Source organism: Garra rufa, chromosome 10, assembly GCF_049309525.1.
Source record: "Garra rufa chromosome 10, GarRuf1.0, whole genome shotgun sequence".
Taxonomy (NCBI): Eukaryota; Metazoa; Chordata; class Actinopteri; order Cypriniformes; family Cyprinidae; genus Garra; species Garra rufa.
The window spans coordinates 1,470,495-1,495,180 of NC_133370.1; the positions used below are offsets into that span (position 1 = coordinate 1,470,495).

At 35.4% G+C, this 24,686-nt stretch overlaps 3 protein-coding genes and 1 long non-coding RNA gene across 4 annotated transcripts in view; 2 read left to right on the top strand and 2 right to left on the bottom strand.

Moving 5' to 3' along the window:
- The window catches only part of LOC141343795 (uncharacterized), a 28,203-nt gene extending 13,233 nt beyond the window's left edge, over positions 1 to 14,970 (top strand). The window contains exon 2 of the mRNA XM_073848441.1: positions 12,267 to 14,970. Coding sequence (XP_073704542.1) covers positions 12,267 to 13,531 — 1,265 coding nt within the window. The 3' untranslated portion in view covers positions 13,532 to 14,970. The remainder of the gene's footprint in view (positions 1 to 12,266) is intronic.
- On the bottom strand, positions 1,836 to 2,409 carry LOC141343699 (uncharacterized). Its single transcript, XR_012356794.1, has 2 exons — positions 2,224 to 2,409; positions 1,836 to 2,087 (listed from the first exon to the last, which is right to left on the bottom strand). It is a non-coding gene; the product is annotated as an uncharacterized lncRNA (long non-coding RNA).
- LOC141343735 (uncharacterized) lies at positions 2,584 to 8,097 on the bottom strand. Its single transcript, XM_073848369.1, has 17 exons — positions 7,822 to 8,097; positions 7,254 to 7,368; positions 6,790 to 6,870; positions 6,177 to 6,375; positions 5,847 to 6,016; positions 5,667 to 5,768; positions 5,180 to 5,412; positions 4,921 to 5,099; positions 4,738 to 4,828; positions 4,457 to 4,601; positions 4,031 to 4,230; positions 3,764 to 3,881; positions 3,593 to 3,684; positions 3,407 to 3,518; positions 3,132 to 3,218; positions 2,867 to 3,049; positions 2,584 to 2,780 (listed from the first exon to the last, which is right to left on the bottom strand). The coding sequence occupies exons 1-17, from the start codon at positions 7,921 to 7,923 to the stop codon at positions 2,584 to 2,586; spliced, it is 2,406 nt and encodes an 801-aa protein (XP_073704470.1). The 5' UTR covers positions 7,924 to 8,097.
- A 126-nt stretch (positions 14,971 to 15,096) lies between the features above and the next one.
- Positions 15,097 to 20,238, top strand: LOC141343794 (uncharacterized). The gene is made up of 2 exons (XM_073848440.1): positions 15,097 to 16,171; positions 18,818 to 20,238. Exons 1-2 carry the CDS (start codon positions 16,159 to 16,161, stop codon positions 20,236 to 20,238), a joined length of 1,434 nt encoding a protein of 477 aa, XP_073704541.1. The 5' UTR covers positions 15,097 to 16,158.
- The last annotated feature ends 4,448 nt before the right edge of the window (positions 20,239 to 24,686 follow it).

The following is a 24,686-nucleotide window of genomic DNA, read 5'->3' on the forward strand; positions in this document are numbered from 1 at the left end:
TGGTAGAAGCTCATTTTACTTTAATTACTGCCTCAATTCGGTGTGACATGGAGGTGATCAGTCTGTGGCACTGCTCTCTCATCTTCCTCTTGACAATATCCATAGATTTTCTATGGGGTTCAGGTCAGGCAAATTTGCTGGCCAATCAAGCACAGTAACACCATGGTTATTGAACCAGCTTTTGGTACCTTTGGCAGTGTGGGCAGGTGCCAAATCCTGCTGGAAAATGAAATCTGCATCTCCACAAAGCAGAAGGAAGCATGAAGTGGTAGATGGCTGAGTTGACTGTGGACTCCAGAAAACACAGTGGACCAACACTAGCAGATGACATACCAAATCATCACTGACTGTGGAAACTTAACACTGGACTTCAAGAAACATGGACTCTGTGCCTCTCCACTCCAGACTCTGGGACCTTGATTTCCAAATGAAATTCAAAATTTACTTTCATCTGAAAAGAGGACTTTGGACCACTGAGCAGCAGTCCAGTCCTTTTTGTCTTTAGCCCAGGTAAGATGCTTCTGATGTTGTCTCTGGTTCAGAAGTGGCTTGGTAGCCCTTTTCCTGAAGACGTCTGAGCGTGGTGACTCTTGATGCACTGACTCAAGCTTCAGTCCACTCCTTGTGAAGCTCTCACAAGTGTTTGAATCAGTCATCCCTGTTGCTTGTGCACCTTTTCCTACCCAAATTCTTTGCATTTAATATGCTTTGATACAGTACTCTGTAAACATCCACCCCTTCAGTAATGACCCTCTGTGATTTACTCTTTGTGGAGGGTGTCAATGTTTGTATCATTGCCAAGTCAGCAGTCCTCTCCATTATTGTCTCCATTATTGTGGTTTCAAAGAACAAGAGATACAGTGAATTTATACTGTAGGGATGGTCATTTGTTGAAACTCAAATGTAAATATTCTAATATTTTGAGATACTGATTTTTGACTTTCATGAGCTGTAAGCTCTAATCATCAAAATTACCCCCCCCCCCCCCAAAAAAAAACAACTTTGAAATGTTTTACTTTACATACAATGGATCTAAAATATCTGAAAGTTTCACTTTTTTAAATAACTTACAAGGAAAAAATGAACTTTTTCACAACATTCTAATTAATTGAGATGGACCTGTACTCTGTATTGCAGTGTTTCCCAACCCTGCTCCTGAAGGACCCCCAACACTCCACGTATTATTTGTCTCCCTAATCAAACACACCTGATTCAACTCATCAGCTCATTACCACATGGGTTAATGAGCTGAGGCGTTAAATGAGGTGTTTGATTAGGGAGACAAAGAAAATGTGCAGTGTTGGGGGTCCTTCAGGAGCAGGGTTGGAAGCACTGCTCTATGGTCTTAAAAAGCACTATACAAATTAAATGTTTTATTAGTATTATTTAATGCCTGTAGTGCTGCTCTGTATTAGCATATACATTTGATGTGTGTTTTATGTGCATTTAATCCACAAAATATCTTTTTGACATATTGGTGGCAAGCTTGATGCACCAGATATACTTCAATTCAAACACCCATATTGGCCAGAGAGGCCTAGGTAAGTGTTACACCCATTATTTCATGAAATGTTAGCATGTGGCACATATTGATACAGGGAATGATAAATTGTTAGTCAAATTTTAGACCTCCCGCTGCTTGTGTGTTGTCAGGAGGTGGAGCATAAGATTTAAAAAAAAATTTCTAGGAGGCACTATAGAATCAGTGAATGTGTAGTTGTGATTTTACTTAGCTCATGTATAAACCTTACAAGTCCAGAAAAATGGAACAACAGTGTAACCCTGACCAGGCTCCTTTTTGCCCAGGCAACATGAAATGGGAGACCACACGTGGATAAAGATACATAAAATAGTGATTTATTACAGTACATATGTGAGATGAAACCTGAGAAATAAGCAATAATCAGTATAAATGATATGGTATGAAATGAAAGTGTGATGTAATAAGTCATATGGCAAAAAGGCAAACAAAAAGCAAAACAATGTGATACAGGAGAGAAGGAATCCAGAATGGCACCCATGAAGTTCTTTTTACACTGCCCTGGCCGCAATCAAGCGATTACAGACACCTGCCCGGTAGCTCCTCACTGAGAGACACAGACACAAACAGACAGGAGTAGACATTTAACATTAAACAAATGTAGTATTAATGCTATCTTTACTCAATTTGACAGGTTACATAAATTAAGGATATTCAAATGACACTTTTCACATATTCATTACCTGCACTCCTCCTCTTCATTTTCACTGGTGTCTGGACTGCTGAAATCACTTTCATTCTCCTGTTTATCTTCCAGATCTATAGCAGAGCCCTGAGGGCCTAAAACAGTCTTGTATTGAAGGAGCACCTCTTTCAACGTATCCGAAACTTCAGACAGTCGTCTTCTGCAGAGACAGGAAAGGCCCTTGTTTCGCTTGTCTGTAAGTGAAAAGTGAAAAACAAATCCAAATTACCACAACATTGCTTTGTAATATTTGTTATAACTCACCAAAATTAGATGGTCAGTGTAATGTTTTTAGTAAGATTTCTAGTAAGATACATCTCTTGTTAGGTAAAGTTAAAGTATGGTGTCCTTATCACCATCACTTCCTTGTTTGATTGGTATGGTTACAAAGATGAAACTTGCCTTCCTCTGAAGTTTTTCTTCTAAGAGTTGCCTGCAAGTTCTGCAACCATGAGCAGTGCTGGGCCATCTCCTGAACAAGTATTGTCCTTTCCTCCTCCAGTCTCATTTTCAGCATGGCTTTGTTAAAAAATTTTAACTTTTCTTCGATTTGTGCTACAACAGAGGTAAAGAAAATGTATAAATACATTTGACTTGAGTCTTTACAAAATAAATCAGAGGCCTCGGGAAACTCCGCTTACCGCTGCCATGAATCTCCCACGGCCATGTTGGGGACGGGTTGTCTCCTGATAGCGACTGCTCCACTTCATTAAAATCAATTGGCATGGCAGGCTCATGACTGTTATAGGTCTCTATGTCTTTCATTAGCAGTCTCTTGCTCTCAGCAATTTTCCTCCGCAGGCGGTGACGGAACTTGCCACTATCTGTAAACACATGAAGCAGAAGGTAAAAAAAAAAAAGACCAAAAATACAGTGAGCAATTATTTATAGACTATGTAATTATACCATTTTGGTGGTATAGAGCCTGCTTCCGCTGCCTCACGTTAAGGTAACGTCCCTCAATGGACTGCTCTAGGGAAGTACCTGTTGTTTCTGGAAACACAACACAAAAACACAATAGTGTAAAGAAGGACGAGTCGGGAGGAGGTGGGTGCCAAAAAAGGATTACAGAGATAGTGGCATGCAGCATAGTAAGCAGTAGGCAGCTTAAATATCATGATCTTAATGATCGCTGCCAATGAGGAAGCACAAAGTGAAACACATTATTGGTTCAAACTTACCACCAGCTGCCCATTCCCTCACATCAGACACCCACACTGCTTCATCGGTGCAAGCCAAGCTTTCTTTAAGCTCCGCTAGACTTGCAGTCTCCTCCTGAAGTCTCTGGCAAGTCTAATGCGACAGTTAAACAATGCAGTTACACAAAGGTACACAATAACCACAAATTGAATTTACAGAGAACACACCTTCACATATCTTGCAGACAATGCCCGATGTAGTGTTGTGATTTTTTGGTAGTTCCAGGCCATAGCATGGATTGTAAGCATATCCACACGTGCTGTTGAGAGTAAATGTTGAGTGAATGTCATGCAAATAAGCAATAAAAAAATACATTAGAAGAGAAATACTACAATCACCTCCTTTCGACATGTATTTAGTCGTTAGGGCACAGCGGGAGAGGTAGCTGTTCACCTGTTCAACTTCCTCCCCCGCAGTTGACCCTGCTCCTTCTTGGTTTTTGCCACTCCATGTAATCTAGTAGTAAGAAGACATGTAAGGGATAATGTAATGTCCGCCGGTCATTATCGGATAATAAGTAATGACAAAACGAACCGGACCGTGACGTGCAGTAGAGGGACTTATTTTCTGATGATACAGTTAAACATAATAAACACTGAACATACCTCACACTTAGTGGAATGTGCTTTAGCATGCATGACGCTTAGGAAAGGCCTGATTGATGTTAGCCCCTGGAGATCAGGAAGGATGTTTGCTGATTTGTGTAAATATGGCCAGTATTTACACATTACATCCATGGCGATAAACCTTGGCTTTGAACTCATCAACTCCTTGTGCAGATACATGGGGTAGGCAAAGATTTCACCTAGGGATATACAAATTGTATTAGAAATGCAAATATCCTTTTATTGTACATTCTAAAGAGAGCATCATAATGGGAAACTCAACCATGCAGTGGTATAAGCTGCACTAATAGTGATAATTGAGATGCTTCTCCATATTATTATTTTATTTAGCTTTTGTCCAAAGTGACATACAAATAATAACAATACAAAGTTACATTTACAGCAAACAATTTATTATAATCTCACCTCTGAACATATTAAGCGCTTTAAGGAGGAAACCATGCCGACACACCGCAACCTCCATGCCCTCTTCGTCCAACTTGAAGGTCCTCCTAGAAGTCTCCTTCGCTGCTGTCCACGAGGAGCTCCCACATCTGCCTTGTCCAGGTTGCTGTGATGTAAATGAGACACACTATAAACATACTATATGTGCACCTTGTATTTTGAAGTTGAGGGCAGTTTTTCACCAATGCAATGAAAATCTGGAAAAACATAGTAATTTAATTAACAAATAATTTGAAACCTGCCTGTTTCACAGCTTTATGCAAGACTTCAACAAATGCAGACACAGATGTGTCTTCTGCGACAAATGCCCCTTCAAAAAACGAAGAGTCGGAGCTGAGGAACAAAGAAACAGAAAATGTATCCATGCTGAATATAGAATCTAAAAAAATCTAGATCAATCTATACTGGTATAAAAAAAATATCACCTTCCGTTTCGGAGAAACCGGTATAGCTTCCTGTTGCCATCCACAGAGATTGCCAGCATGTCTGGAGTGCAAGCGGGGCAGGTGAAAGGTGCACCGCAGGACAAGTTATCTTCCTCAAAAGCACAATAGGAAAACTCCAGGAAGCTGCGCTGCAGCGTGTCCCCGCACACTGGTCCTGACTGAAAGATGCATTATATTAATTGTTACTTCGGAGATGTCTGCATATGTTAAACAATTCTATAATATGGTGAACATTTACCCGCCCACCACACTTTGTACGATGCTCCAGCAGCTTTGCAAAGGCTTGTCTGGACAGTGCCGGCGCGATGACTTTCAGTTCTCTTACACTGCTGAAAAGGTTGAGGGAATACAAAGTAGAAGAACTGGTGGAAGCTGGCCAATATCCACTGTTTACGAGGTCCATGAACTCTGGAGCCCACTGCTGCTGGCATGTTTGGCATGCAAACAATGGCTGGTGCATGTCATAACGCCCTTGGATTATAAGAAAACAAACCCATGGATACCTGAGCTTTTAGAAACAATCAGCTGGCACACTTTAAGACACTTGGACTACATCTTGAGTAGAATCACACCAGCATAGTTTAAATTAGTATATTTCTTTTGATTTATCATAGTGACAAGATGTATTCTGCAATTTTTGAGCACTGCTTTTTTCATTGCAACGCAAAGCCAAAAAAGGGGGAAAAGCTAAATATAGAAAAAAGATCAGAGTTTGGAAATATTACCATTGATGGAAATTAAAATGACTGCTTTGCCAGGTGACACAGTTATGCTGGGGACTTCACAGGGACATTTTTGAGTCACTCTCACCGTTGGCAAAATACAAGCTAGTAAAGGAAAGAAACACAAAATTAGCCTACCAGATTTATTAGACAAGAGTACAAAAGAGTTTTGCAATTACCTACCTTGGTCGTGTGAGCTGTATCCTCCTTCCCCTCTTACAAAATATGTGGATGGGGGAATAGCTTTAAAAAAGCCCTCAAGGACTGACTCCCTGTCGTGGAGTGGCCATCTCCTGTGATTCTTGGTATCGCAGGTTTCACAGAACCACTGATCTGGTAGACACTCTCTGCATCTAGGAACGAAATCAACGAACCAATTTAGTCATTGAATCAACTCTTTGAAACAGCCCTGATTCCACCATAAACATGGAGTTTATCCAAAACATGAAGACATCAATTAGTGATGCACTCAAAAAACCTACAAAGTATGAAAGAACATTAATGAGATCTCACCTAACAACCGCAGGCTTGCTGCAATGGCTACAAAATGGTTGGCCAACATCCTGAGTTTGGATGAGGCATTTAAGGTGGAATGGCCTTGCCTCCTTCCATCTTTGTGAAGCTTGCTGCTGCCTGAAAGTCCATGATGATGATGCCCTCTGGATTTCAGGGGAGTTAGAAATCATAGCAGAGAGGCTCTCCATGTTTTTTTCTGCAAAGACAAATATTAATTTAATTGACAAAGGACCATTTCTATGCAGACCCACTATTTCATAATAATGGGTAAATATCTTGCCAATGCTTTCAATAACATCAATTTCAGAACTTTTCCAAATCAACTTTCCCACAGTCTAGGGCCAAATTCAGCATAGTTTGAAACATGGATCAGGGTAAATTGTATCAACGTGAAAATTGAGATGGAATTTCTATTGGGATGAACTTGAAACTACTACAAAAAGTGGTTCAATAATAGAATTCAGCCTATTGTGGACACAATTCGTGGCTTTGCTGGTTTATAAAAAAAAAAACCCTGAAAACCCGAAAACCGCCACAGGTAACTAGGCATGGAAAATCTGCCTCAGAATATTACCTAATAATAATTTAAATGTATTTGACCATATTTTACCAAATTCCACTTGAGGATCAAGACTGGCTGCAGGAAGCTCTTCAGTGAGCAGGCAGTTCCCGATCTGGTTGTGTCTAACTACTGTACAACAGCACACAGAGGAATAAAACCAAGTTAGACCACCAATGCATACTTTTTTGGTTGAATCTACATATCTATACATTTCAAATATGGGGGAAATTACATTTAAAAATTAAAATAATTAAAATAAATAACAACAGAACTTGGAAATAATAAATGTAAATAATAGTACAGTTAACCTGTGGATGCAATAAGAAGTTGAACCATGTGGAATATGTTTATGCAGTATTTGATTTGATAACAGTATAAACATATTCCACATAGTTCAACCTCATTATAATGAGCTCATTATCTGGATACAAGTACATGTTACTTAAGTCTACCAGCAACACAACTTGATTTCTTGACAATAATGTGTAACCAATTACTATTAGTATTTTTACCGGTAGCTGAGGCTTTGGGCCGTCCTCCACGCCTCCCCCTTGGCTTGCCAAGCCCTAAACGCACCCTTTTTGGGACTGGCGGTGGGGCAACTTGCCTCTGCTCCTCAGATTCTTTCTGGGGGTTGAAGTGAAAATTATGATTAGGCTGTTAATTTATTTTTAACAAAAGATGCAATGGATATGAAAAAACTCTTATCATACCCTCTATATTTTGAGGGGGGGTGGGATTCAAGAAAGAATCCTTGATCAATGCATTGAGTTTGGCTGGACCAAGGAGTTCAAAAGTAAAAACCAACTCTACAACCCTTTCATGAAAATGTTTGAGAATTGAGAGCAGCTAGATGCAATAACAGACTGAATGAGTCTGAGGTACGTAGGCTTATATAATAGCCTTATATAACACTGTTTTCTGATAAGCTACAGAGTAATTATTATAGCCTAAACATTTCTTCAACTATTAAGATACAATGGATAGTGTTTTTTTGTACATGGCAATACATAGAATAGGACCCGATGTAGGCACTCTAATTCTCTGCATCTGAAAATTCAACACCTAAAAAGCACCTACCCTGGCTTCAGTCAGAGCATGTTCTAAGCTCATTTCAAGAGCCATCCGTCTCCCCTCCATGTAATAGCCATCTTGACTGTCGGTGACACGTGTAGTGTTCATCACAGAAACAGAGAAAGGGGCAGACAGACACTGAAATGGACAGAGGGGTAGACAAACACTCAGAGAGGGACAGAGGGGTAGAGAGAGATGAGAGACACAGACAGAAATGAGAGGTAGAGCACAAATCCAGATAGGCTGGCGCTTAAAAGGGCCTTTGGTTGTGGTGATTTACTGGTGATCTACTAGTGGGTAGGTTGGTAGAATCTAAAAAACAAAACAAAACAAACAAAAAAAACACTCGTTTAGAGGAAGGGAGTTAATGGGACCGAGACAGTTAATTGACTTAACAATGGATTAAATATAACATTTTTGTGACTGGTGCAGGTAAATACAACTTTTTAATGAACACTGAAGATCTCAAAACTAAAATGTAAGCAATTCTGTTCACTCGGAGTCTGGAGGACAACTTTCAATCCGCTGAAAGAAGTCCGGATAATTAAACAGAAGTAAAAAAAAAAAAAATGCAATAAGCAATAAAATCGTATATATCCATGTAATAGGATAATGTAGAGAGATGCGGTTGTTATAGTGGATACAACCCCGAGAGGGTGAAATGCAAACACCAAAACAATGTCACAAGAAGTTAAAATAGGGCATAAGGCAGTCATGACAATACTCCAGCAACATACTTGACTAATACACTTTTGCATACATATTTCATCGAATTATATAGTCTACTTGTTCATGAGGTTGCCAATAATTTTATCTTACCTTACTCAACGACTCCAAAGGAAGTAACGTTAGTAACTAATTGGCGGTAGCGCAGTCACCCGGATATTGTTGTGCAAAAAAAAAAAAAAAAAAAAAACGTGAAAAATTAAATTAAACTATTTTTTTTTTCTCCAACAGGAGAACAGAAGAAACTTACTGGAACTCGGAGCTTAATTTACTGTAACAAAACTGAGCAACATACTGTACTGCTGGTGACAAAAACACAGATTAAATGTCTTTTTTTTCTGTAAGATGCGCAGTGTTTCGTTTTTTAAACTGTTTTATTCTTATTTTTTTATTGAATTTTTAAAATGACAGAATTCAATATCAAGTCCTTGACACATTACTTTTACACATTTTCAAATTTAGTAACAATATAGTTTAAATAAAAAGAACCAAAAAAGAAAAGAAAAAAGAAACTTAAAATAAAGGGCATCACAAACGTATGTTAAATTCATTTAGCAAAGATAGGCCGATCTTTGGGCTTTTCAATTTTTTTTTTTTTTTTTTTTTTTTTTAGACTCTAAATATATTGTAAAGGCTGCTTAATGCGATAGCCTATAGTGTCGTTAATGACCCGCTTATCGCTGATGGCTTACTGCAACATTTCACCGGTAATAAGACCCAAATAATATTATTAAAATAAAGAAATGAATGGATACAATGATAACAAATGCCCATAGATGTAGCGTTATAGTTTTAAAAATATAAATAAACAGCAAAGCAATCCTGCTTCAGAATAATAACCGAAAAAGACCGAAATAATAATAAATAATAATTAATATACAACGCCGCCACTCCCACCACGCGCAGTGCTGAGGGGTACCAAAACTAGCCTAATGAAAAATCAATAATCATAGTCAATAATTATAATTCCGATATTATTTCATTATATATTATTAGGCACCTTTCAGCAAAGAGTATTTAATTGCTCTGGAGTGGTCGGTTGGATTGCGCCAAGTTTGACTTTGACAGTAGGAGGTATATAAAAGACTGGCAAGCTCTCTTTATGTTTAAAATCATAAAGAAATTATGGTTAGGGCACCGAAATGGCTAGCAGCAGCACTGCACATATATAATCCATGATAAGATCTCGTGAAAAAATGTTGATTAAAAAGCTTCTCTGCTGCAGCCCGACTGGCAGAAAGAATCGTGCAGTTTCACGAAATATGCATCCAATTGAAATGCATTAGTTTCAAAAAACGTGCTGGACTTACGAAAATAGCGAAATAAACGTGCCCCTGCCACGAAAAAATAGATTAAATTACGTGACTATATCACGAACTGCCGTGAGACTGGGTTGAAACTAACAACTTGACTGTTATTTTAGGTCCTATATCATTAAAGACAAATTACAGTATTTTTTATTTTTTAACAGGAAAATTACTGTATTATTTTTACAGTATTTTTTGTTATCTTAAATTGTGTAAAAAAAAAAACTTTGTAAAATTACAAACAATATCTGTAAATTAACAACTTAACTGTTATTTTAAGTATTATTCCGTTAATGACAAGCTACAGGAATTCAATTTTTTTTATACAATAAAAAATGTATTTTTTTTTACAGTATTTTTTCTGTTTACTTTTAATTACAATCTGTAATTAAATAATGTAGCTCATTAAGGTTTATGTCCATACTAACAATTTAATGTTCCTTTTTGTAATTTGAAAGTAAATCTTATTAGTTTTATATTTAGGTGTATTTTACATTAAAACTGTGTAATTTTATATAAAACAGGAGTAGAATATATATAAAATAGAAAATCAGTCTATATAAAATTGGCCATTTTCCTATATCTACATATAATATAGGAAAACGGCCAATTTTATGTGTCACATATATTACAAACCTATATCAAAACCTATATTAAAACATATATGTTTATATAGGTTATTTCCGTGTGGGTGTGAAGAACCTTTTGAAGCACCTTTATTTTTAAGAATGTGAAGTAAACTTCATGTAGTAAGTATACAAATATCAGTGTACTAGTAGTTTACTTTTAAGTGTACTACATCAATACTCCTTGGGACTAAATTGGTCCACTTTCTAGTATATAAAAGTATACTTTTAAGTATACTTTATGTATTAAGTATACAAATATCAGTGTACCAGTAGTATACTTTTAAGTGTACTATTTCAATAGTCTTTGGGACTAAATTGTCCCACTTTCTAGCATATAAAATATACTTTTAACTTTACCTTTTACTGCATAATGCATATACGTTTAAAAGTATACTTTTAACTTTAACTATAGATTGCATTGTATTTTATGTATAATCATTTTTATTCTTAACTGTTTTAATTAATTTTAAATAATTTTTTAAATCATTTTAAATGTTCCTAAATTCTCTGTTTTATTGTTGTGATTATCATTTTTTATGATTATTTTAAGTCCTCTTATGTACATCACTTTGAATTACCATTGTGTATGAAATGTGCTACTGTATATAAATAAACTTGCCTTGCCTAAGTATAACAGTCGGAAACAACTAGTTTACATCTATGTTTTCAGTTTGTACTGCAAGTATACTAAAAATGAACTTATAGTTTACTAATTAAATACTTTTTATGCATTTTTAGTGCACTTTGAACTACGGTCTCAGTACACTACTAGTTTAGTAGTTTTATACAAGTAACCATCGTAAGTTAAGTGAACTTTACATTATGCTTTAAGTATACTATATTATGTCCCTAATTTGAAAATATTTTGTTATATGAATATCTAAACATACAAAACATAAAAAACAACAACAAGGCATCTGCTTGTAAACAAAAACATTTTATTCTAGCTTCATGCATTGTTTTTTATAAACACTTGAATGTGGGTAAGTTTCATAAATAAAAAATAAACAACATTTTGAACAAAAAGCTAAAAAAAAACAGGACAATTCATGATTATTAAGATGTAGATGAGATGATCAACACCCCAAAGCTTGACAGTCATTATTACCTCTTCATGGGTCAACATATCTATGGTTTTGATGTTGTTTAATGTCTGATGGTTGTGTTAGATGTGCATGTGGAAGCATCTGTTGTTTCAGTTTCTTCTCCACTTGTGTTTTGGAAATTCTGTTCAGAAGATGTGCAATAACGGCCCTAGAACATAATAATAACACAGATTCTCAGAGAACAAGCATAGCTCAAACATACTTAGACTTTTTTAAGTCAGTTTAAGTCAAGTATACTTAAATGTTATTTTAGGTATATTACTGAGAAGTATATAAAGCACATTTCTGAGAAGTATTCAAAAATTATACTTTCCTATTTTTTTACTAATTGCACACTTGAATAAACTTTTTCATAAGGGATATTTCAAAGCATAATATTGTACTTTTTACTGCACTACGTTTCATATTAAATATAATTTAATACTTAATCACATTAGAAATCTAATACTTTCTTACTTTTACTCATGTAAAAAAAAATCAAAGATTTACAAGATAGTACCACATTTTTAATGTTCTTAAGTATGAAAGGTAAAAAAACCAACAACTTTTATTTATGAAATGTAGTGCAGTAAAAAGTCAGATTTCATGCTTTGGAATGTAGTGAAGTAAAAGTTTTCCAAAGAAAACCATTCTGATAAAGTACAGATGCTGACCCAAATAATGATTGCTCACTTTTTTCTCAGGTGAACTGAGGCAAAGGTCAAACAGAAACTCCAATGAGAGTAATGAAAGTAATGAAGGACCTGCGCAAGCTGTTCGTTCACCCTCTCCAGCTCTGGATGAGCTGAGACTGGTTCTGCTGGGAAAAACTGGTGCGGGGAAAAGCGCAACGGGAAACACCATCCTGGGAAACAGATGCTTTGATGAGAAACTGAACATGAGTTCAGTCACTAAACAATGCAAGAAATCATGTGAAACAGTGGAAGGACGACAGCTTGTTCTTGTGGACACACCTGATTTTATTGAGTCAGATCGAACACTTCAGGAAATAAAGCTTTGCCTGGACTTGTGTTCTCCTGGTCCTCATGCATTTCTACTCGTTGTACCCATAGACCGATTTACGGAGGAGCAGCAACGCACCCTAGATATAAATCTGGAGATGTTTCATGAGGATGTCGATGATTACACCATCCTGATATTCTCACATGCCGACCGACTTAGAGGAGAACCCATAGAGAGGTTTGTTTCAAGACAAAATCAAAAGATTCAAGACTTCGTGGAGAGATTTGGAAGGCGTTTTGTGGCCTTTGACAACACAAACCCTGTAAACCGAGAACAAGTGAGTCAAGTCCTGGAAAAAGTGGACGAGCTCCTGCTCGTGAATGAGAACCGTCACTTCACCTGTCAACTTCAGGAGGTAATAGAGCATACCACAAAGATAATAGAAAAGAGAACGCAAGCTAATATGGCTGAAAGAAAGAGGAAAATCAAAAAGGAGGTCAGGAAAATGGCTGACGTTCGTTGGGCTGCATTCATGGCTGAAATGAATGAAGACAAGCAAGAAATTGAGAGAAAAAAGAAACTGATACAAAACAGAATTGAACGGATTGAGACGAATATAAAGAAGGAAGAGAGGAATGAGAAAACGATTCCAGAAAGACTAAGACGGTACAGAGCATCTCTGAAGAGAGAGGAGGAGAACCGGAGAAGACTGAAGGACAGAGAGATGGAGGAGGAGAGCGAGAGAATTAAAAGGAAAGAGAAAGAAGATAAGGACTTGAAAATCTGGATCCATGAAGAGGAGGAGAGGAGACTGAGTGAAGCAGGGCAGAAGAAACAATATTCTTTACCATTCAGTAAAGAAATAGCATTTTCTATGCTGGGGTTAGTGGTTGGATTTACAGCATTTTTATACTTTGCTCAGAACAGAACCGAACAATCCAAAGAGGATTCTCAGCCTGTTGCAACGAAAGCTGCATCTGACAACACTGACTGCTGCATTCAGTGATTCGTTAATGATTAACAACCAAGATGAATTTACAAACCAAGCTTTATTACTGACTTGAGTCTAAAGTGTTTCTCAATCATTTCCTTCTCAAGGATTTCAAATAATTGAGCAATGAACCAAACCGGCCAGATGAGATGTGAAAATCTGAAGAAAATCCTTTTATGAGGGAAAAAAAAAGCTTTTACAATGCTTTGAGCTATCTTTAGTCAAATATGTTATTTACAAGTGTGCAGTTTACAAATGTACGGCTTTGGGTTTCTAAATGTGTCAGTTTTGATGGACAATGTATAGTTATGAATGTTTTAATTGTTCCGGCTGGATACACCCTAGTAAAAAAGTAATAGATTTAAAATGCATTTATTTTACACTAAGTATACACTCTTAAAATAAAGGTTCTTCACGATGCAGTAGAAGAACGTTTTTGGGTCTAAATGGTTTTAACAAAGAACCTTTAACATCTGAAGAACCTTTCTGTTTCATGAAAGGTTCTTTGCGGCAAAAGACGGTTCTTCAGATTATAAAAAGGTAAGACCTTAAAAGAACTTTTCACTGAATGTTTTTTTGTGGAACTAAAAATGGTTCTTCTATGCCATCGCTGTTAGGAAACTTTTAAAGCATCTTTATTTTTAAGAGTGTAGGTCAAGTCTAATATAACAATTGTAATTCAACTTTATTTGGAATACTACTTGTGCACAATGCACATTTCTTATTATTAAGCCTAAAATATGTTTTAATGTTCCTATTGATGAGAATCGTATGATTTTTAGTCTTTGAATGCAAAATATTTAAAGTGTATCTAAAGTATACTTGCAATAGTTCCACTTTAGCACAATCAAATATACTAAAGTATATCTTAAGTTGCACTTCTTCCGAACAATTAAAGTGTACTGAGTACAAAATTAGCAGACTTTAAGTACAACTGCAGGGTATTTTTATTAAACACATAATATGTAAATGTATTTGTAGTATACTTAGTATGAATTAAATGTATTTTAAATACATTTTACTATATTTATTTAGCCTGCAGGAAAAAAAACTGTTCTTGTGCCTGGCTTTTCTGGTGGTCAGTGCCATGTGGTGCAGATATATCAACAAAGTAATGATATGTATTTATTGTGACCAACCGCCTTAAATGTGATTTAGTTCAAACTAAGTTAAACCAGAGGGAAATAGGCAAAAAAAAAAAAAAAAAGAATTGAAATATGTCCATTAAAAAAAAAAAAAAAATTAAGTGAGGAAGAATGTTTTAAATTGCAGTAGGCTAAATAATGGAGTTTGAGTGTTTTATGTGTCAGTTTTAAGATTGCTGTTTTACTGAATTTCTTCAGCACTTTTGCCATTAAGCATTTATTGAACTTTGAAATTGCACTTCAAGCTTTGTGTTTCATAGCTGTTTATATAATCTGCATAAATGCAATAAAACAATATTGTTGTACCAACAGTTTTCTTGGTTTGACATTGTACTACACTCTTAAAAATAAAGGTGCTTCTCGATGCCATAGAATAACCTTTTTTGTCTAAATGGTTCCGAACCTTTAACATCTGAAGAACCTTGCTGTTTCATGAAAGGTTCTTTGTGGAACCAAAAATGGTTCTTCTATGGCATCGCTGTGAAGAATTTCCTTTTAAAGCACCTTTATTTTTAAGAGTATGTCTTCCAGACATATTAACCTGTTTTATGCTTTTTAGACAGTGGCACCATGTTTACAATCCAAACCTTTTTTATCATCTACTTTTTTTCTCTTGTACAGGCATTTCTCATTTCTTACGATACTTCATATGTAAACCTTGTTTTAAGTTGTTTTCATTGCAGTCATAAAAATACAGTAAAGCTGTAAACAATAAAAGAAATAAATGCACACAACAGGCCTGCGCTTTAGTACCACAGATATATTTGTAGCAACAGATCAAAATACACTATGGGTTAAAATGATCGATTTTATGTCAAAAATCATTAGGATATTAAGTAAAGATTAAGTTCCATGATGATATTTTTACCTAATTTTTTATTAGTGATATGCATTGATAAGAACTTAATTTGGACAACTTTAAAGGCGATTTTCTCAATATTTGGATTTTTTTGCACCCTCAGATTACAGATTTTGTTATTGTATCTTGGCCGAATATTGTCCTATCCTAACAAACCATACATCAATAGAAAGCTTATTTATTCGGCTTTCAAAACTGACACTTATGGCTCGTTTTGTGGTCCATGGTCACATATGTAATTAATCAGTATTGAATGGTATTTATCTGTTATGTCAGTTCATTTCTGAATCTGAAACAGGCTCACTGTGTCCCTCTAGTGGATGCATAGTTAACTCGAATTAACAAAAAAACAAAAAACAAAAAAAAAAACACGTAGTTAAAGTTATAAATAAACTTTTGTGTGCATATCTTACATGAAGTATGTCTGTAAATAAATATAAATGCATTTACGTATCATTGCATACACTCAGTAGGCCTAAGCACCAGTCTCATCTCTTGCATCATCGTTTAGGGCTGCGTCCAGTTTCGTTTCTGTCGAAGTCCCACCTCTCGGAATAACAGTCAAACATCATTACAAACCGGCCACAAACACACAGAGAGCTGTTTGACAAACACACTGAGAAACCAAACTACAAGACATGTCTAACCAAGGTACTGTAACTAAGTCTATTACGTGTAATTAATCATTTAAGTATCATTTATTTAGTTATAACCACCTATTAATATTTCCAGGGGGGTATTTTTCAGATTGAGACACGTTTTTCTAAACAATGTAACAGACAATGAGATTTAAAAGTTTTGTTTAAAAAGGATTTTACACAGAACTTGTTATAAAGCAAACATCTACCTGCTCATGTGTCCCTGATATTAATGTAATGATAACAAATGTAACATTTATCACATTTTTTTAAACTTAAAAAGACTAAAAAATATTTTTAATGCAGAAGTTTAACTAAAAACAGGATTGTATTTTTTTTAGTCTTTAACATGTCAGATAGTAATCAGCAAGAAATGCTTTCTGTCTTAATTGTCTGCCATATATATATATATATATATATATTTTTTTTTTTTTCAAAAATATTAATGTGTTGAAGTCTGTACCACATTTGTAGGGATACATTGACTTTGATTTTAATTTTTGGTTTTGTTTCTCTCCCATATTATCCCCTTATTTCTGGGTCAACATATCTGTAGCCCAACACTGTCTTTCTGATGCAAATGTGGTGCTATTTCTAATGTAGGATGCTTGTCAAAGTTTAAGTGGACATGTTATAAGATTCTGTTTATAACAAAAATATGAGTTTTATGAGTATATGAGTAATATGAGTATTTGCTCAAACCATTAATATTTTTTTCATTAAAATTATAAAAAAATGATGTAAATAACTCAACCCCGTCACAAGTTTACAACCCCGTAACAATGAGAATTGAAAAACACATATATTTGTGACAGGGTTGATGTTTTTCACTCATAATGGCCACTGCTCCTGATTTAGTTAGGAGAGAGAAAAAAGTACATTGTATATACTAATGGATTAAAATAAAGTGTTAAAAAATACTAATTTTCCATATTAACTTTATGTGAAAGGGTTGAGTTATATCCTCCCTGACTATAATATGTCTCAAAAATATGAATAAATAATATTATGCTACTAACCATTTTCTGCAGCACTGTTAAAGAGCCCTGAATGATGTGATTTCTGGTAAATAATGTCTAAATTATTACAGGCGTAAAATGGTTAGGGTGACGGGGTTGAATTCAGACTTTAAAGGCTGTTTTTTTATACAATATATGGCCGTTTTTAGAAAAAAGATTCTTCACAAGAAAGGAACACAAATAAAAGCTTACACTATTGCCAAAAATCACAGACATAATGGGTGCAATTTTTGATGTAGTATGCTTGTCAAAGTGAACATATAATATAAAAACTTCTATTTATAACAATAATATGAGTTGTCATGATTTTGCTAAAAATATATTTGCGGAAAACCATGACTATTTAATATTTTTTCCATTAAAATGATTAATAAATGATGTAAATAACTCAACCCTGATACAAATTTACAACCCCGTAACAATGAGAGGTTTTTCACTCACAATGGCCACTGCTGCTTATGTCGTTAGGAATAATACAAGTATTTTTTGTATTGTGTATATTCTTATGGATTAAAATAAAATGTTGCAAAATAATAATTTTCCATCTTATGTGATGGGGTTGAGTTGTTAAAATATATTGTTAAAAATATGAATATGCTACTAACCATTTTCTGCAGCACTTTTAAAGAGCCCTGAATGATGTGATTTCTGGTAAATAATGTCACATAGGAACAGAGTCTAAATTATTACGGGCGTAAAATGGTTAGGGTGACGGGGTTGAATTTTTAACAAAATATCTGGTAGTTTTTTAGAAAAGTATTCTTTCCAAGAAAGGAGCACAAATAAATGCTTACACTATTGCCAAAAATCACAGACACTGGGATATTTTGTTAATAATTTTCTAAGTACAAACCTCAGGGACATGACAAAATGCTTGGTTTAAGAGATAGAAGACATTAGTTTAGCTAAAAAATATTAAAATGCTGCAATAATTTTTTATGAATTATAATGAACATACATCAATTATCATCTTGAACTTGGTAAAAGTGTTTTTTTTACATATGCCGCCACTTCAGACTGGATCTTCTCCAAAGGGAAATAAAGTTACAAAACCTAGTGTCATATAACTATTTTAAGTCTTTATTATGTCATTTAGAGAGAAATCAAATTAAAATAGTTATATGAAACCTATATGAAACCTGGTGTCCTATAACTATTTTAAGTCTTTATTATGAAATTTAGACAGAAATCAAATTAAAATAGTTATATGAAACCTATATGAAACTTGGTGTCATATAACTATTTTAAGTCTTTATTATGCAATTTAGAGAGAAATCAAATTGTGTGTGATTGTTTTTAATGTGTTATTTGCGGTCTTTGTACTGTTGTAATCTTGTTGTTACATGTAAAATTGGTTACCTAGCTTGGTCAGGACACTCCTGGAAAAGAGTTTCTTTCCTGGTTAAATAAAGGTAAATGAAATCTCAAAGTATTGTGAAAAGCTTTGAACAATTAATTTTAGTGAACCACCACTTTAGAAACTCTGGCGGACTGAAATATTACCGAATCCCAGGAATATGCGTCTTTAGTGGTGTGTTCTGGAAAGACAGAGAAAGCTAAAATCAACAGTTGTGGAAAATAACTGTAATAAATGATCAACAATGTCATTTTTTTTCTCACAACAAACACTTTTTCCTCAGAAGCAAAGATGCCGCACATGCAAAGTCACCGCAGACAGTGGTCCAACAGGAACTCAATTGAGGGAACCAGACCTACCCACAATGTTTGTTCACCCTCTCAGCCTCAAAGTCCTTTCAGCATAAGGTCACCATGTTTATCTGACAGCGATCCTTTAGCAATATATCCAGCTCCGAATGAGCTGAGACTGGTTCTGCTGGGAAAAACCGGTGCGGGGAAAAGCGCAACGGGAAACACCATCCTGGGAGAAAATTATTTTGATGCTGAACTGAGCATGGGTTCAGTCACTAAGGAGTGCAAGAGAGCATACGGAACGGTGGAAGGACAAAAGCTCGTTCTTGTAGACACACCTGGCGTTTTTGACACCGACTTAACAGAAGAACTACTCAAGCAAGAAGCTATACACTGCCTGGCCTTGTGTTCTCCTGGTCCTCATGCATTTCTATTAGTTGTACCCATAGAGCGGTTTACGGAGGAGCAGCAACGCACCGTACAAACGATTCTGGAGATGTTTAACGAGGACATCAGACATCACACCATCCTGATCTTCTCACACGCCGACAGACTCAGAGGAGAATCCATTGAGAGGTTCATTTCGCAACAAAATCAAAAAGTTCAAGACCTGGTGGAGAAATTTGAAAGGCGTTTTGTGGCCTTTGACAACACAAACCCTACAAACCGAGATCAGGTGCGTCAACTCCTGCAGAAAGTAAACGAGCTGCTGAACTTAAATGAGAACCGTCCGTTCGCTAACGAAGTTACGGAGGCAATGCAAAAAGCCCAGATGATAGTAGAAAAAAGAATCCAAGCTGAAACAGCTGAAAGAACTAGGAAAATAAAGGAAGAGGTGAGGAAAGTTTCTGACGTTCGTTGGCGTGCGTTTCTCTCTGACATGAACGAAGAGAGGCAGGAAACTGAACGGAGAAGGAAGCGCATACAACGCAGGATTGATCAGATTCAAGCAGATATAATGAAGGAAGATAAGAACGAGGAACCCATTCCGGAAAGGCTGAAACGCTTCACGACGTCTCTACAGATGGAACTGGAGAACATGGGACGACTGGAGGAAAGACGGATGGAGGAGGAGAGGGAGAGAAAGGAACGAGAAGAGAGAGAACGCAACGATCTGGACATCTGGATGGAAGAAGAGGAGCAGAGGAAACTGAGCGAAGGAGAACCGAAGAGTCTACTGTCTCCAGAATATATTAAAATTGTGACTATGCTCTCTATGTTTATGTTGGGGATTGGGGCGACGTTTGCACCCGCTCTCTTAGCGTTTCTGATGCCTGCGGCTCCAGCGATGGAAACCGGGTTGGCGGCGGGGATTTTGTCCAAATTCTTAGCTGTGGAAGGAGGGGGGTTCATTTGGGTGGCCGCTGGAGTCGCCAAAGCCGCGGTGCTGACCCGCTGCTCCATACAGTGATCCGCTCATTATTAAAGAGGTCATCGGATGCCTATTTTCCACAAGTTCAAATGCTTCTTTAGGGTCTTAAAGGGATGGTTCGGAGTAGAATTGACTTCATTGCTATGCACTCCGAAGCCCATCTAAATACCCCATCCGAAGTTTTTTTTTTACCTTAGTCGAACATTTATGGAGATATTAGAGTTTTTCGAATTGCTTGTTACAGGAGTGAATGGTACATGTGATGTATCTGGTAAATTGCACCACTAAACGTGCAAGTAATCTTACCAAACTTGTACAGTAGTGTAAATAGGTTATGTACTCACAAAACGCTGCATCGGAACATTTGTAAGTCCACCATGAGTGTTTTAAAAACACGTTTTAGCCGATCCCTACTAGTCTCAAGAGCTGAAGAGCTGACTCTCTGAAAGCCTTTTTTACATATTTATTTTATGCCTTAAGCAAGGGACAAGAATGAATGATAATATGAGTACATGAACAAGATGTTTATTTTCTCTATTATAGGTACAGCCATTTAAATTAGAGGCAACCACTGCATTTTTAAACAACCTACATAAATAATGTATAAAATATATTATAAATAACAAAAAATAAACGACACAGTTCTTTCTTAGTCATGTAGACAATAAATGCAGCCATAATCAAAGTAGGCTACTCTTTCAATATTCAATGTGCAAATAGAGACCGAATCTTTCAAGCATGATACAGAGGCTATACAATTTATTATAGCCCACATACTAATATTTAATAACAGCTTCTATAATTTATGTAGCCTAATTCTCGCACATTTGGGGAGTCGATCTCTAAACGTGGGCTATTAAAATTGCTTTTGAATGCGGTGTGCGTTTTAATTTTGGTTTCGTTTTAATGATCGCGCGAAACTCTCAGCAGCGCTGAGCGTGCATTCTACAATACAAGAGATTACTTTAACAAAACCTTTTGAAAGTGGGAGGACACCAACTTGATTTCGAAAAACGTGTCCCCAGTGAAAATTACGCCCTTGCCTGAATGCAAGTCTCCCGCTGAGTTATCATCTGATGTGAATGTCTGCCGAGTTGTACAGTAGCCTATATTTAGACTGAGACTTTAAATGTAAAAAAGTTCAAATGGTTATGTAATGTTGGAGCGAACTGCTCACAGCAGTCTGTGCAGTAGGCTGCTAGCGAAAGTTTTGTAAAGAAATGAAACCAAGTCGCACCACAACAATTTCTCGCTCTTGCATAAAATACAATTAAATTTTGGGAGCATATGCAACAAAACGGTCGCAATTTCGAGCCCTGTACATACATGGTATATACATACCTATATATACATGGTATGTACATGTAATACTAGCAGAGATGAAGTATAGCGTTAACTGTCTAAAGTGTGAATTGATCTCTCTAATCTCATTAAGTTAACTGATGTCGTCGGCGCCTAGTTAATTTACACAACGGATAATAAACGTTACTCAGCAAACAAACCTTATGATAAACTATAAAACGTATTTCAAATATGTTTTATTATTCGTCTTATGCTCATGTCTTTGGCTCGTCTTGATTTGAAAATGGCTTAAGCATATGCAGCGTTACCGGCAAAATTCTAAAACTTCTTTAGACAAATGAGATGTCAATCAGCATCAGGTACTGCCAGCAGCAAATAAAATTTTGGGGTGGCACCCAGTGCAGTGTCCAGTGCCACCCCGGACACCCCTCTGGCTCCGCCACTGGGAGTGCATAGCAATGAAGTCAATTCTACTCCGAACCATCCCTTTAATGAAAAGTCTCTAATATACTTTGATTAAAAATTCTCAATAGTAGTGTAAAAAAACACCCTTTTACCTTGTCAAAATCAGCTCTGCAAAATATCAACTCATTTTACGCATGGGCTCTTTAAATTCAAATGAGCTCTGCTCGCCCCGCCCCTCTCTGCTGAGAGATTACGAGCTGTAATGTTTACTTTAGCTGCATTTAGCCGCATTTATCGGCAAAACTTGCCGACAAGCACATTATTAAGAAAGGCCATTTGCAAAGATGCATAAAATACCTGAAGCTGCATTACGAATGATATTACTTTAAAGATACCACGGGGTGGATTTTTATCATTGTAGGGTTGTGTACACAAACTGACAACACACATTAATGTTCAAACCACATGGAAAAGTTAGTTTTGCATCAGATGATCCCTTTATTAAAAATCGAGATGATTTTTCAACTCCAGGCGCCTTGCATAGAAACATCAAGATTCGTTTTCCTAAACAAATCCAACGTATTTTTGTCTTGTTTCTAGTCAAAATATCGAACAATTCTTAAATTAAGATGCATTTACCTGATAAGCAAAATGACTTGGTCTTGTTTAGTCTTGTTTCCAGGGGGAAAAACTAAATTAAGTGAAGTTTGCTTAAAATAAGACTAATTATCTTATGTCATTTCGCTTATCTAGTAAATGCATTAAATATTAAATAATTAAAAAAACGTTAGATATTTTGACTAGAAATGAGAAGTAAGATAAGCCTTTTTAAGTGTAAATCACAGCTTATCTGAAAGCGTTAGCTAGTTCAGTCAGAAATTAAAATTCAATCATTGTTTACTTACCTAATCTTATTTTGGCAGTTATTTGAGTAAATAATTGCGGTTTAATTTTTGACTGAACTGTCTTTTTAAATTCAAGCATGCAGTGAAAAAGCCTACAAAACCAAAAATTCCTACAAGGCGCGTATATTTATAAGTAGGACTACTCTACCAGTCAAAAGTTTTTGAACAGTAAGATTTTTGATGTTTTTAAAGAAGTCTCTTCTGCTCACAAAGTCTGCATTTATCAGTAAAATCTGAAAATATTTTTACTATTTAAAATAGCTGTTTTCAGTTCGTATATATTTTAAATTGTAATTTATTCCTGTTTTCAAAGCTGAATTTTTAGCATCATTACTCCAGTCGTCAGTGATCCTTCAGAAATCATTACAATATACTTTTTGCTGCTTTAAAAAAGCATGTATTAATTATTATGTTAAAAACAGCTGATTAGAATTTTTTTCAGGTTTCTTCGATGAATTGAAAGTTCAGAAGAACAGCATTTATCTGAAATAGAAATCTTTTGTAATATAATAAATGTCTTTATCATTACTTTTGATCAAGCATAAATAAAATTAAAATATGAATTTCTAAATTTCTTTGCACTAAAAAACAAACAAAAAATTATACTGACTCTAAGCTTTTGAATGTATAGTGTATAATGTTACAAAAGCTTTTTATTTCAGATAAATGCTGATCTTTGGATCTTTCTATTCATCAGAAAAATTCTGAAAAAGATGTACTCAACTGTTTAAATATTAACGATGATTATAATAATAATCAGAAATGTTTCTTGAACAGCAAAAAGTGTATTAGAATGATTTCTGAAGGATCATGAGACACTTAAGACTGAAGTAAAGATGCTGAAAATTCAGCTTAGATCACAGAAATAACTCACATTTTCAAAGTATATTCAATTAGAAAACAGTTATTTAAAATAGTAAAATATATTTCAAAATTGTACTGTTTTTGCTGTACTTCGGATCAAATAAATGCATTACAAATCTTACTGTTCAAAAACTTTTGATTGGTATTGTATATACTTTTTTCATTAATTTCAGTGATTTTCAGTGTATTTTCATAAGTAAGCTATATAAAGCTATCAATATAGTATTCATATATGCATGCTCTTCAGTTAGCATACGCATAAGAACATCTTTTTTTATCATTGAACACATTGAACATAATATGCATATACAATGGCACTGATAAATGTAAATAAACAGATATTAAGCGAGGCACATATCAGACAAAACAGATACAAAGTACCAATATAATTACATATATTCTGGAAAAGAAAAGAAAAGAAAAGAAAAGAAAAGAAAAGAAAAGAAAAGAAAAGAAAAAAGTTAGTAGGGGTTTCTTCATTCCTCTTCAAGTAAATATTATTCCAACAAAAGCAGTTATAAATAGTAGTTATAAGTCATAAGAACATCTTAATGTCAGTATTTGCCTAAATTTAGGATCAAATCCATGTGTTTTATAAGTGAGGTGGCAGTTTATTCCGTTATTTAGTATTTTATTAGCCTATTAATAATCCTCCTTAAGGATGCCAAAGAAGAATTCTTTAAAAAGCAGCCGTGAAACACCGGATCTGAGATGATCTGTGTCAGAAAAAGTGAAAGAACGAGTCATTCCAGCGAACAAAAATATGTTCAAAGACACTTGAAGTAACATTAAGTTATGAAAACGTTACAAATGGTTGGTTATACGAAAGTTAAAGAAACAGTTTGTTTATTATTTTGCAAACAAAATGGAAATGTTACATTTAAATGTTCTCCAAACATTGTAACAAGTTGAAATATTTAAAAAACGTTTGAACTCTGTTGAAAAAACGTTTCATGATAATGTTCCATGAACTTTTTTGCACTATTGTAAATTTCAGTCATTTCCTTCTAA